The sequence below is a fragment of the Chelmon rostratus genome, chromosome 17, assembly GCF_017976325.1.
Source record: "Chelmon rostratus isolate fCheRos1 chromosome 17, fCheRos1.pri, whole genome shotgun sequence".
Taxonomy (NCBI): domain Eukaryota; kingdom Metazoa; phylum Chordata; class Actinopteri; order Chaetodontiformes; family Chaetodontidae; genus Chelmon; species Chelmon rostratus.
This window is the reverse complement of record NC_055674.1, coordinates 8,642,169-8,656,273: the sequence shown is the minus strand read 5'-3', so window position 1 is coordinate 8,656,273 and position 14,105 is coordinate 8,642,169. Positions and strand designations below refer to the sequence as shown.

Genomic DNA, 14,105 nt, shown 5'->3' with positions numbered 1-14,105 from the left:
AGTACAACCAGATGGGGGACATTTTGCAATATGTTAGGACAATCCTGCTGTAACAGTTAAAACACAGCTGTACACTAACTAGGGTTCATGGCCCCATTCGACTTTATCAAAAAGGATGATCAAAATGAGGCCTATTAGGGTAGCTTGAATTCACACCTGAATAGCTCCTTTTGAAGTCACCCTTAACTAGGGATAAAGTATGTATGCACGACATACAGAACAACCCAGTTAATATGAGCTTATTTGTTCTGTAAAGAACTTGATTTTATCAAATTATGCATTCTGATGCAGTATATATGAAGCATCAGCTGTCCTCTTAAACAAATACCTGCCAATATCAAGATAAAATATCTGTTACGAATGTCACGTAGTGTATGTGCAATCTGTCATCAAAGTGCATGATATCCGAACGTCGGCATCACCCATAAAAAAATGACTGGGGTTTTTACTGAGACAAAACCATCTAAATAAAGTGGCACCTTCTCACAATGTGTGGCGTGATAGCGTAGGTGGGGCCTACAGTGACAGCTAGATACACTTCCTCTTCACATGGTGGCGAAAACATTGGCCAACCTCCCCTCTACCAGAGAAAGATCCTTTTTAGAGCACAAACGGCAGCAAGCTCAGAGCTGCATGCTAATGATTTAGCACAAGTGTGTGTGAGTGTGTGTCTACACTGCAGTGCAGATTTCCTGCCCACTCAACTATCTGACACTCATCTCTTTACAGAGTATTGTAGTGTGACCTTTAGGGCAGATGACGAGTGAGTGGTGTTAGTAGGGTCTTCGGTGGTGATAGTGTAGAAATGGAAGAAGAAGTGCCAAACAAGGATTCCCCTAAAGACACAGGTGAGCACAAAGATTGTGGTGTGAGGTAATGTTGAGGAAGTGTCACGTTTCACTTCACATACATTAGCCATCATGCTTATATGTGTATAAATCTTTTTTGGGTCTTTCTGCCATTGGGTCTTTCTGCCATTTTTCTGTTTTCTGCCATCAACTTTTCTTCACTTGTTAGGATTGTTTTTAAATGAATGAATATTCTCTTGCTGTGTACTGATGGGGAGTTTGCAGACAACGCTGCAGCGTCGTTGTGACGTATTGCATTTGGGCACATGCATGTACTGCATGTACAATGTGTCCAGATATTCTTTGTTAAAGTGTCTGTCAGGGGTTTGTGATGCGTCGTATCCACCTAGTCAAAGAAATATTGGTGAACTTCCTGAGCTCTCTCCATTTTGACATTCTTGTTCTGTCTTGTTTTGTGTAACTTCTGTTTTTATTCAGTAAGACGGGCCTGTTTTTATTCTTTACAAGAAGCCAAGAATAGAATAGTACCTTTAAATATCATTAAGATTGGTGTGATCACAGGTAAAACTTCACACCTAAACAGAAATTGCAGGAATCTTTTCATCTTGACTTAAATGCATCAGTTTAAAATTGTTTGGAGTAATTAAAATTATTGCCAGTATAGTGTACAGCAGACGAAAACAGTTGAGGGTTTGTCTTTGATTGAGTGGAAATTGGCTGGGAAACTTTGAGTGCTTTTTAGCTTTGTTTAAACATCGTACTTTCTTGTCAATTCTCACTCTTTTACTGAAACACTGTTGGTGTGAAAAACAAGGACTCTATGTTCATTATGGGACGTGACACATATTGCAAGCAGGATGTGGTCGACCAAAATGGAGACGTCTCAGAGAGAGAGATTTGCCTTTTCTCATTTGTTGCATCTGTTGTAAATCATCAGTTTTTAAACCCTTTGGTATGGCCTGTGGTGAAGCATCAGTTAAATAGCGGGAGAACGAAAGAATCAGGTTTAGTTAACAGAAAGCACCACGTTGTTCCTCCTTGTCACATTCAGTCAAGCTGTTTTTCTCAGAAATGGAAAGGAAATGCTGTTAGATATGACCTCATGAGTGGAAATAAGTTACTTTTTCTTCCTTTATAAGTTGTCTTTTGAGTGTTTTCTCATGAAGTGTATTGTCTTGTTGTACATTAGGCATTTAGCTGATGCCTTTTTGTTGAGCAGCTGCAGAACTAAAATACTCTAAGCTTCAATAACCGCAAGTCAGGTGTCCACTAGAAAGCAGGTCAGAGCTGCATGGCTTGTTCACCATTCCAACCTACATGTTTCTGTCTTGTGGCATTATAAAAAAGAATCATTTGAGGATCTTATAAAGCAACGTTAATGTACCTTTTGTTTCTTAACAGCAGCGTTTAAAGACTCTGGTTTGGTCTTAAAGTTTACACAAATCTGTTTATAGAACGAGAGTAGTGTTGAGACAGTGTCGGCATGTCTGTGTGGTCTGCGTTAGATGGCGAGGCTCACATGTCAGAATCTCGAATCAACAGTGGGGTTATGTGTTGCATAAGTAGTGAGACCATGTTGTTCTTTTATGTATCTCTGCTTTTCCATTTCTCATTCCAGATGTGAAGAAGGTGCATTGTAAATCTGAAACCAAGCGATACAGCGAGATCTTCAGGGACTTCGATAATCTTGATTTATCTTTAATCTCATCGTAAGTATTATAGATTCACAACCTGTGTTGCCATGTGTTTCTATTGCTTCCTGCATCACTCTGCTTGCTCAGTTTAACCTGCATAGAGGGACGGAAAAAACACACAGTGGTTAGTGAGGTGTCATTCAAAGATGCTGTAAGCTTTGTTGATTGTAGGAAACCATACAGGATGAAACTGTTCCGATGTATTTGTCAGCTGTGCATGATCTCACAGTATATATTCTTAAAGCAAACCAAACACGCAGCATTTCTTTGAAGTGGCATTGACACCAAACAAACATAGTGATTGAATTCTGTGAATTAGAGGTGCAGTCAAGTAAACTGGCACATACTGGACTTTCATACTGGCGTGTGAAATTTTTTTAGTAATACTGATCAGCCCAGGGATAGAGTATGTGCATTTAATGTGTTGCCTACATATGTCTGGAAAGTGTGCATATTGATACACAGCTGTAGGTCAAAGGCATGTTTGTATATATGTTGTAGTATGTTCTCAACAAGGTATTGCTATTTGACTGTGTGTATTCCTGTGTCAATACATTCTTTGTGTGTTCAGTGCAGGGGAGGATCTGCTGGCAGACACTGACTCACCGCCCATCTCAGAATCACTTTCTGCAGAAATAACAGAGCAACAAGATGTGTCTGTAAGGAGTCAATTAAATACTTATGTTGTTTGTGTTGAAACTTGGACTGTGTTGCTAAATTACAGATCTCACTGACACCAGAAACTGCGCTTATGGGTTTATTTGTTCGTTTTTCCTGTAGGTAACCACTTACAGAATATTGTTGATTATTGTTGTTAGGGGATTAACAAAGCATTTTTACAGTGAGAGTCTGTTTTTTTCCAACAGTACGAAGATACCTTTAGCCCACAGAGACGGGCTGAGGCCATTGAAGTGGATGGAAACCAATCAGGTATGATTTATGTGAGAGGGAGGTGAGGGAGTATGTCAGTTTGATATAAATTGTGAAGCCCTGCTCACAGGGAATCAATAAAAGGCTCCGCTATACTGTACGTCACCAGCAGTCTCTAAATCAGAGCCTTTCTGTAGTGGTTGAGGTCACTGGTTTAATTACCATAACATAGACCACCCTATGACTGACACCTGACATCTCAGCAAATCATTAGTAATGATGTGCACTAGCTACTGTCAGACACTTAAAAGAGCATCTTCTTCAATCTTTACTTGTTTTCTTATAATTAGCCGTGAGTTGTAATTGCCCTTTTGTAACAAGATTAGGATAAAGGGAGAGGATTAAACCAGGAGACAGCTGCTCTCAGTTTTTACCTCGGACACAATCAGAACACAGAGGGGTCTACAGAAAAAGGAAGTGTTGGTGTTATTGTTATTGAGACTGTCACGCCCGTATTTACGAGGGTGACAGAAATCTTCCGCTGCACTGAACACACAAAGAATGTATTGACACGGGAATATACACAGTCAAATAAGAAGACTAGACTTACTCGCTGTTCAACCAGGGAGTCGCTGCTAAGTACTCCAACCTCAGTTTGACCCAAACTACAGGGCACAGTACACAGACAGAGATAAAGAATTACAGAGACGTACAGTGATTACAGAACACAGTAGAAATGTAGAAAATACACGGCAGTAGTTGACTGATTGTATGGCAAAGAAACTCTTTTCATCTCTGACTGTAAATGTCTTTTTAAGGTCTTCTTTTGGCTTCAGGACCAAACCTATCTGAGTTTACTGAAGCTGTATCCCACTTAATTCATGAAATCACTCTTCAAAGACTTTGTGTATGGACACATTTCATTTCATTACATGGTTGGGATTGGACACAGATCAGCCCCTTAAACCCCCCCCCCCCGCTCGGTCACACACCAGGAGGTAAACCTCACTCAAAGCCCGTCACTCCGCAATCTGGACCTGACTAGGATAATCCGCAATTCAAGTGAAGGAGGCCATTGCCACTGAGCAGCAAAGACTCTGCTTGGAGGCTGATTCCTGAAAGTGCTCAGAGCTGTCCCGTAAACAAAACACAGTGGAAAGGCTGAGAGAGGTCAACCTTGGCACACAATCTGGCCACAAATCCATCATTCTTCTGGAATTGCCTGTTCTTTCTTGTGGATTTTGCTTGAAGACAGAGAGGAAAAGCTCACCCTGCTTTGATTTTTCTAACACTCTAACTGGATTTGGCGTCTGTGCAAAAGAAAAAGGAGCAGCAGAATAAAATCTGCATGTCTGAGTGAGGAACTTGAGAGAGAAGTTGTTGCACTCTTTCTGGCAGTGCGTGCTTGCTCAATTAAAATAGCTGAATACTTGGAACTGCGCAGTGAGCCGTTAGAAGAAGTGGAAGTTCTTGAGGGGCATCTGTGCTCTAACCTTTCGCTGCAGGAGGAAATTAAGATGTGTTCGAATAGATTTTGACGTTTATTTGCAAATGTTTGGCTGGAAGTGGAGCACACAGAGAAAGAGGAAAAGAGAAAGCGGTGTGGGGAGCGTTTCAGAGACCACATGATCCACCCTGTGTTGGTGTGAGTCACAGAGGAGGAACCAGAGAGGTTGCTACATCAATAGCCGGCCTGCCTTATCACAGTAGAGCTGTGACATGGTGGCGTCTGATACTGCACACTGGCACTGAGTGGTGCTTTCATGGCGCTGCCTGTCTCTTTGTAGCAGACTGGAAGTGAACAGGTGTGAGAGGGAGGGGCCAGTCAGGGAGAAGAAGAGGGAAGTTATTGAACTAAAGCTGTTTGTATTTAGTCCATAGAAACCCTCCTCCATCCATCCATTGTGCTTACATGCAAGAGACACGGACAATGTGCTGAGACATACTGGAAACCACAGGAACCTTTACTCTGCGGAGCGCTATGACTTATCATATGCAGTCGTTCTTTCCAGTTTTGGGTTTGTGTATACCTTTTTTAAAGTGACATTGAATTTTTGATAATCTTTGTCTCGTATGATAAAGCCTAGGAACTGAGGGGGGTTGTCACTCTAGAGTAGATCACTGTTTCTTTGAGGCTGGAGGCTGTTTGAGTCCTCCAGGAGAGACAAGCATGGGGTTGTAGCCCACTGGATACTGTGTGATCCCAGGGTACAGCTCCAAGTGTCTGGAGCCCACAGTGATGCTGATGTACTCCCTCTCAGCCCAGGAAGCAGATCTGGCCCTATGTCGCTCTGAGGATGGGGTGGAGACAGCACTGCAGTACACCAAGATGTGGTGCCGCTACGCCAAAGACCTCCTGGCCTGGATGGAGAAAAGAATCAACTTGGGTAGGTGCACATGCAGCAGAGAAAAGCAAACAATAGAGTAGCATGTATATTGTTGTTATAGCATATCTGTGGGGCCTCTTTCTGTGCGTTCCATGCTAATGTTTTTGAATATAAACTGCGCACAAAAGCAGATATAGAATGGGTGTTTACAATATGCAAATATAATGTCTGTACAGTAACAGAAAATCCATGCAAAAAAATCCTCTTATTCACAATTCATTTAATCTTCTTGCCAGCATTTATTTGTTTAAAGTGTGGGCTATTAATCATTTTGTGTAAGTAGGTGCATCTTTTATCAAATTATTTCTTACAGAGCTGGAGCTATGGTTTATTGATTCAAGATTTTTTGATTGGGATTGTATGTAGGACCAGAAACATGGCCACAAGAAACGCATATTTCTAAAAAATCTGAAATGTTATCTATACTTCAGTAGTCAGCAGACCTCAAGAGAGCATAGCAATCATCCACCAATATGGAATGAACTCTTTAGCTATGTTAGAGGTTTGTAATTTCATTCTCTATAAGGTTGGTGCCATCACCCCAGTGAGCTACACACTGCTTACACAGGGAGAAAGGATTAGAGGGCAGATTAGCAGAGCAGGGTAATACAGGAGACGGGGTGTCTTTGGAGTATATAGACAGCGATTACCCTTGTATCAGCCTGCACAAGTGTCCAGTGTCCAGACTGGGATGCCAAACATGCCAGTCTATTGGCAGCAAACAAAATATAGAGTAATGGGAGAATCCACCAGCTCAGCTGTGCACGAAGCGTGTTAGGTAATAGCAAGTGATGAGTAATGCTGGGTGGAGCTCATCCCCAAACTACTGAGGATTACACATGGTAAAGCAACATTTTGAGATCCCTAATGCACCAGTATAGTGTTCATAAAAAGAGCAGTGGATCGCCAGCTTCTGTCAGAGACATGCTAGTGTCAGTGTATGACCTATAATGCTAAAAAGCAGTCAAATGATCTACATATTACTCCATATAATAGGTCTGAGGTCCTTTTCTGTTGTGACTCTTGCTACTATCAACGACTGATGCAAAATTCAGACTGAAGCTGTTATTAAGCAAATAAATTCCACTGATGACATCAAAATGGACACAGCACCAAGAGGTTTGAGGTCAATGTTATCTGAATTCACATCGAAGCTGGGTGATATCACTGACCTGGTCCAAAATGGAGCTCAAAGCAGCATATCAAGGCTACACACCAATAGTGATAATCAATAAGTGTTTCCAGTTTCAGTCCACAGTCCATTTCTTGTATTGATGTACAGTGTCTTTTGAGTAAGCTGAAGAAAAACTTAATAATTGTTTTTTTTTTTTTCACAGAACAAGAATTTGCAAAGAATGTGATGAAGACAGCTGAAGGGGCAAAAGCCAACATGGCACAGCAGGTACAGCTTTGTTTATTGGATTCGTACTAAAGGAAATGTTTAGTGATTATCACAATGTGTTGTAACGTGTGATTGCAACTGGTTCCCACAATAGAGCTGTGTTTGGAACATTGTACCTCTGCTACCAATATTTTCGATTATCAATCTTTCTGAAGTTGTTCTCGCCTTTGTAGGAAATGATGCCCCTGCAGTACCTCTACACAAAGGCACTAGAGCAGGACATCAAGAACAGTCTGACTAGCAGAAAGACTTATGAACTGCTACACAACCGCTGTTACCAAGTATGGAAGCCCGCACGCACACATAAGAAAAGTCTAAGTTTTAGTAATTCTTCTCTGTCTTTTAGCGTAGCTTTGAATTTGTGTTTAATCCAGTATCTCTGACCCAAAGGCCTTGGCTGCCAAGAAGAATGAGATTGATAAGTGGCGCAGAGAGTTTAAGGAGCAGTGGGCAAGAGAACAAAGGAGGATGGTAAGGACTCTTGTTTTTGACACGTTGAGCTCAGTTTATTGCGCTGTCAAAGCTAACTTTTTCAAATTTCAGATATTCCAACCGATGGGATGCCTGAACAAACATAGAGGCCAAATATTTCCCTTTGTTATGACCTTGTTGTTACCTGCTTAAAACATTTTAGATGGATAATGGCTCACACAGTAAAAACAAACTCTGTTTTTTCTTCCTTCTGTGTGTCTCCCTTGCTTGTTTTCAGAACGAGTCAGTGGCAGCTCTTAAAAAGGCTCGTCAGCAATACCTCCAGCGCTGTGATGAGCTAGAAAAGGCTAAAGCTGTCTCTGCTAAAGCTGTGGATGACACAGCTGGAATCAAAACGCTGGATAAAAGACGGAAGTCTAAGGACGAAGCCAAGACTAAGGTGAATGTCCCCTTCCTGCACTACATTTAGTACAAAATAAATACTGTATGATTTTTAACAATACAATTTTAGAAAAATGATACAGATTTGTGAGTTTAGCAGCTCTCGGATCCTCTTTTTGTCTCATCCAGGTGGTGGAGGCAGAGCTTCTGTACAGAGATTGTGTGCGTGATGCCAAGCTCCACCAGGAGGAGTTAGTGAAGGCCAAAGAGAGAATTATTTCCCACATTCGCAAGCTCATCTGTCAGGGAGACACTGTGCTCAAGGAGGTTGGTATGAAACTGAGGAAACTAAACATTTGTCTTCCTGTCAGCATGCTTCTAGATAAATTGTTCAGCGCAGCAGTCTGTGGACATACATGGATACTTGGCTGTGGTATAAATGTAGGACATGTAGTAATTTTATGCATTTCAGTCACCAAGTGAATCTCAACGCAGTATTTTGTATATGTGTATATGTATGTATATTACACTTATGACTTATAACTATTGGCACAATAAAACCACTGCTTTATCTCCCCCATCATGTCTCTTCTCTGCATCAGGCCACAGTCAACATGTTTTTCTACCAGCGGCAGCAGACAGAGCCTATTCCCCTTGGCTATCACAACCTGGAGGTGACATGCAGGTCCCTGGAGGCTGGTGAGGCCTACATGCTCTACATTCTCAGCAAACGTCAACCTGAACAACCTCTCCAGGTCTTCACCTTCCAGGAGTATGTTCCTCAGGGCAAAGGGTATGGTAAACTGATTGATCGTCTGGCTCTACTGTTACTTCGGCTGTGGTGGTGAAAAAAAAAAAAAGTGTAAACAAAAAAGTACTTATACCAAAAAATGAAAAGGAAAACACCTTGGATGTGTATGTGTGCTCACTCTTTATTCATTAACATGATTGTCACAATCCTTTTTATTTGAAAGGCACAAAAGGAAAACAAGCAACACCATCGGCTCTCTGCAGGACTCTTCACTCATGACAGATGACAACGCTTACAGACGACCCAGCGATGGCAGTAAGGACTCCCCATGATTACACCATGATTATATTAACAGACAATTTATCCACTTAACTTTAGTTCTTATGTGTTCTGGTGCACTTTAGGGAAAACGGGCTACAGTGATAATGAGAGTATTGGAGGCAGTTTGGAATCTCTGACCAGCCCTGGTAAGCACAAACCTGCTTTTGTGTCTGTAACTTTACTTTCTCTTATAAATAATCATATGAAATCCTTGCAAAGGTAAACATGTTTGATTTCCCCTCTGCCATGCTTCTTCTCTACTGGAATGCATAACTGAAGCTCACCCTAACAGGAGGGTGCCTAAAACCTCGTCCACATTGACAGTGTCATCAGATGACCTGGATGACCGGGATGTGGCGTCAGAATCAGGTTTGTTTCTCCCTTTTTATGCCTCCAAAAACAGAATATTTCTGCGAGTTCATAACAAAAACTTAAACTGCATGATTCTGTTCGCTCCCTCACCCCACAGAGTACATTGACATTCAACCAGGCAAGGTGCGGACACCTTCGGGAGCTGCACTGACACACCAGCTCAGGAAGATGAAGAGCAAGATGGTCAAATGCAAGCAGTGTGATAACTACATTGTCGTCAGTGGGGTCGAATGTGAGGAGGTATGAGGCCAAATAGGAGAGGAACAGTAGCAAGGCATTGTGAGAACAACAGCAGATCACAAACGGTGCTGAGTAAGATTGTACACGTCCTCTGTCCTGTTTCTGTTCCACCTTTAGTGTGGGCTGGCTTTGCACAGGAAGTGCATGGAGGTGTGTCAGCTGGAGTGTGAGCACAGGAAGGGGACTGTGTTCGGAGTGGACCTCTCTCTGCTGCCACGTGACTCACCAGATGAGGTGCCCTTTGTGGTGCTGCAGTGCACGTCTGAGATTGAGAGTCGCGCTCTCTCGGTCCAGGTATTATTTACCGTCACCGTGACCAGAAATGAAAGAAAAAAGACAAAGTTACGTGGTCTGATAGCTGTTTTCTTTTTTATATCTCTGAGGGGGTGTATCGTGTGAGTGGGTCCAAGCCTCGCATCCAGAGGCTCTGCCAGGCCTTTGAGACACAAAAGGAGCAGGTGGACCTCTCTGACCTCTCACCACATGACATCACCTCGCTCCTTAAACACTTCTTCAAGGAGGTACAGGAGTTGTCGCCAAATGAGCTTCCCCGACTGAATTGGACTGATTATAAGAGTGTCAAACTAAAGATCTGTCATAGCCAAGTAACCTCTCTATTTCTCACTCTCTCCAAGCTCCCGGAGCCCTTACTAACCTTTGACCTGTACAATTGTTTCATCGCGGTTGGAAAGACCATTCAGAGCCAGAGCGAAAGGGAGTTAGACACTAATGAGATAATGGATACAGTTAACAACCTACAAAGGCTACTACAGAAACTCCCTCCATATTGCTACAGCACCCTGCAACACCTGATATCTCACCTGCAAAGGTGAGCATGTAGCTGGGATAAAAATCTCTCTAGTTACATTTTATCCAAACCCCCCAGTAGATTTTTCTTAAATTTTCTAGAATATTTCCTCACATTTGTCTGATGTCTGTCTTCACAGAGTTTCAGAGAACTGCGAGAACAAGATGTCCCCTAGCAATTTGGGTATTGTGTTTGGGCCAACACTACTGCGCCCCCTTGTGTCTACAGACATGTCAATGATTGCCCTGCTGGAGATCACTTACCAGGCTGTGCTTGTTGAGTTCCTCATTACACACCATGACAAGGTTTTTGGCCTTCAGCGAAGACCCAGTACGCCCCCTCCACCAGCCCCCACTGCACCTCTTCCAGACACCCCTCCCAGAGCTTCCTGTCCCCTGGATGAGGAAGTTTACACTGGCTTGGAACATAAAACCTCCTCACGAGAGCGTCAACATTCACTAGAAGTAAGAGCTGCACTAAGGAAACGTTCAGCTAAAACACAGACTTAGTGGTTGCTGCTGTATTTAAGTGTGCAGGATTTTCACAGGACTCACATATGTTTTTTTTTTTAATAGTAGCATTGGATCAATAGTTATAGGAGCTGTAGCAGTAGGATCAGTAGCTGTTGCTTGGCATACACATAGGACAGCATGAGTTTGAACCTGAGCTACTTTTCCTGATTAATGTACCTGTTGTTTTAAGAGCCTTAGCGCCTGGCACCTTAATCTCACCTTTACTCTATTAGGATTAACACGCTGAACAGCTGCTGCATTTCTACTGCTCTCTGGATTCTGACCTGCCTGGCTTTCTCTCAGGCTTTACCATGTACCATAACATTTGACTGCTCAATGCTGCTCTACTGCTATTGCTTATAAACAAAAAAAGGCCCACTGTAGACATTTACCGTGGCTGTACCATGACTAAGAGGCACAAATGTAAAATTACTTGTCCTTAAGTGGGGGTAAAAGGGAGCTGATACTGGGAGCTACTTATTCTCCCAGTTTAAAATGTCCTGGACAAGGTTTTAGTTTGTACCAAATATAAAGAGTCAGCATCATCTAGCAGTAATTCACGGCCTTATCCCACAAGAATCACTGTCACATACTGTAGTGTTGCAGTGCTTCAAGTTTAGACGTGGCCTGTAAATACTCGTAGAGACCCACCACTCAACTTGTGTCATTCCAACAGAGTCGAGCAATCAAGAGAGAGTCAAGCGAGGGTTATATATCTGACAAGTCTTCATCCAATGAGGCAGTGGACCAGCTCAGCACTGAAGCCAGTGAGAGAGCAGGTAGGCGGGACGTAGTGATAGACCAGTTACTAGTTTAGATTAACAAGTTAATGATAGAATTAGTTCATAGTGTTGATGTTTTATGACATTTATAGATGTTTGAGTTTTCAGTTGTTGGTGTAATGATTATTGTGTCTGCTTGTACCCTGTCACTTGAGTACATGTTTTAATTAATCCTGCTGGAGGCCTTATAGGTATTACACTTACAGCTCCTAAGTTGTTTATTTCTCACAGACAGGTGGTTTATTAGCTTATAGTTACTCAGAATCTTCCAAAGTACCAGAGACGAGGCATCAAGGGTATGTTGTAGTTAAGCAACTAAAAATTACTAAATAGTTAAGTTATTCCTCCCATTTGTGTATTTATTTGATTCCATATAGTCATATTAACCTGTAGTTAGATTGCTTAGCTGTTGTTAGCAACTGATGTGTGATTTTAACCACCATTTTGGTAGTTTTGTCAGGGATCTTGTGTCACTTTTGAGCTTTTTTGCACATTTTTTTAAAAACCACCTTGCACAGTAAAGACATTTTGTTCTTTGCCGTCCTTCAGGTCTGAGGTTTCATTTCTTCTTCTCTTGCTTTGCTCTGTGGCTACACCAGCAAGCAGCTTCAAGGCTTCGGCTCACTGCTACACACATGAATATATCAACCTCAAATGCAGAATTACTTTCAAACTTCTGTTAATCACTTTCAAATCCACGTAGGACATAGTTCCCTCAGGAAGAACTGTGTATTAATGTTCAACCTAAAGTTTTCAGTCAGGGTGCTACTGACTATTGCAAAGTTTACTTTTGAAAAAATAACTAGGGAAAGCCAAGTTTATTATAATCAATAATGTGTCTGTACTAATTCTATGGAACACATGCTTGTTTTCCTTCTTCTGCCTCAGTCCTGGCTTTGAGAGGGGCATCAAGCCATCCTCAGGGTGAGCCGGTGGGGGAACCAGACTCCAATTTGGGAAACCAACCACACTATCGCTTCACCAGACAGCCTGTGAAGTATTACCGGCATCATAACCCAGGAACCCGAGTCTCCAACCCAGGTCGTGCAGCCAGACAGCCTGCAGCCTCAGCGAGGGCCAGTCCAGGGAGTGCAGACAGCAGCCGCAGCTCCTCTCCAGAGCCAGGGAAACAGAGACTTTCCCAAAGCTTAGATGTCCACAGTGAGAACACCCGCCAGCCCCACCAGGCCACCGATGCCACAGGGACTAAAGTGGACGTCCCACTGAGCCCCCGTGAGGTTGTGCAGTACATGCTGGGATTAGACTCAACATTTACATCAGCTGCAACATCACACAGGACGGCACAGGAGTCTTCTCAGGAAGTGGCAACTAGGTGTCAAGCTGAACAGAACATACATCTGCCTAATAGTAGACAGAGTACTGGACATAGTCAGGCTCTGTTTCAGTCACCAAAGACACACCCTGTTGAGCACAACCTGTCCTCCCCAGCCCAGAAGATCCTTTCTGGGCTGAAGCTGAAACGCAGTCACTCAGGGAAGGACGAGCAGCTCTTTGTCTGAGAAAATACAGTTTCCAGTTTACTGGAATACATTCACACACACTGCAGGATGTAAAATCATTAATATCACTTTTATCTTGTGTAAAGACTGCTACTACAATTCAAGTTTCATGCAGTTTTCATGAATAAAATTCTCCCACATTTTACACCAAGGTATCACCTGTAACACAAAATGTAACTTAACATTCCCAGATGAAGACTCAATTATCAAAGAGTTAAATGTCCCAAACTCACAATTGAGTCACTCTTTGAGGAAACTCAGTTGAAAAGTTCAGGTGTGATACTTACTTGGATGCCACTGCTTTATTACCACTAATCCTCTTCAAGATTTTGATCTACTGGCCATCCAGCTGTCTCATACTCTGACCAGACAAGAGTGGTTTACGTATTTATCACTTTTTGAATTTTTCTGGTGCATAATGTAACAACAGGTTACAGGTGGTTTGAGATTGCAGGTTAAGAGATGCAAACCAGAACATAAATATCAAGGTCTTTCAGGTTTTGTCCTGAACAAAAAATTATGAAAATCTGCAAAATACAAACGCTATCAAGTGTTGTATTTATATACATATATGTATCATAGGCTCCAGGTGTATTTTTTTTTTTTTACTAGTACATAAACAAATATATGCCTTCTATGGTGGTGTGAAGTTATCTTTTTTTGTTTCATGCACCTTTCCTATGTTGGCACAAGGGGGCGGTCTTCTCCTAGTGTTTGGAGACGTAACAGACACAATAGTAGAAGGGTAATAAACCACTTATTTCTAATTACATGTTTTGACATGTCACTTTTCCTACTTCCACATCAACCTGTTCATCCTGGGA

At 42.2% G+C, this 14,105-nt stretch overlaps 1 protein-coding gene across 1 annotated transcript; it reads left to right on the top strand.

Moving 5' to 3' along the window:
• The first annotated feature begins 796 nt into the window (after positions 1-796).
• LOC121621408 (GEM interacting protein) lies at positions 797-14,021 on the top strand. Its single transcript, XM_041957872.1, has 21 exons — positions 797-848; positions 2,428-2,518; positions 3,075-3,162; positions 3,370-3,433; positions 5,635-5,760; positions 7,098-7,162; positions 7,336-7,443; positions 7,553-7,633; positions 7,872-8,033; positions 8,165-8,302; positions 8,578-8,768; positions 8,950-9,041; positions 9,131-9,193; positions 9,327-9,416; positions 9,517-9,659; positions 9,777-9,953; positions 10,043-10,180; positions 10,295-10,488; positions 10,607-10,931; positions 11,656-11,758; positions 12,650-14,021. Exons 1-21 carry the CDS (start codon positions 806-808, stop codon positions 13,279-13,281), a joined length of 3,114 nt encoding a protein of 1,037 aa, XP_041813806.1. The 5' UTR covers positions 797-805; the 3' UTR covers positions 13,282-14,021.
• The last annotated feature ends 84 nt before the right edge of the window (positions 14,022-14,105 follow it).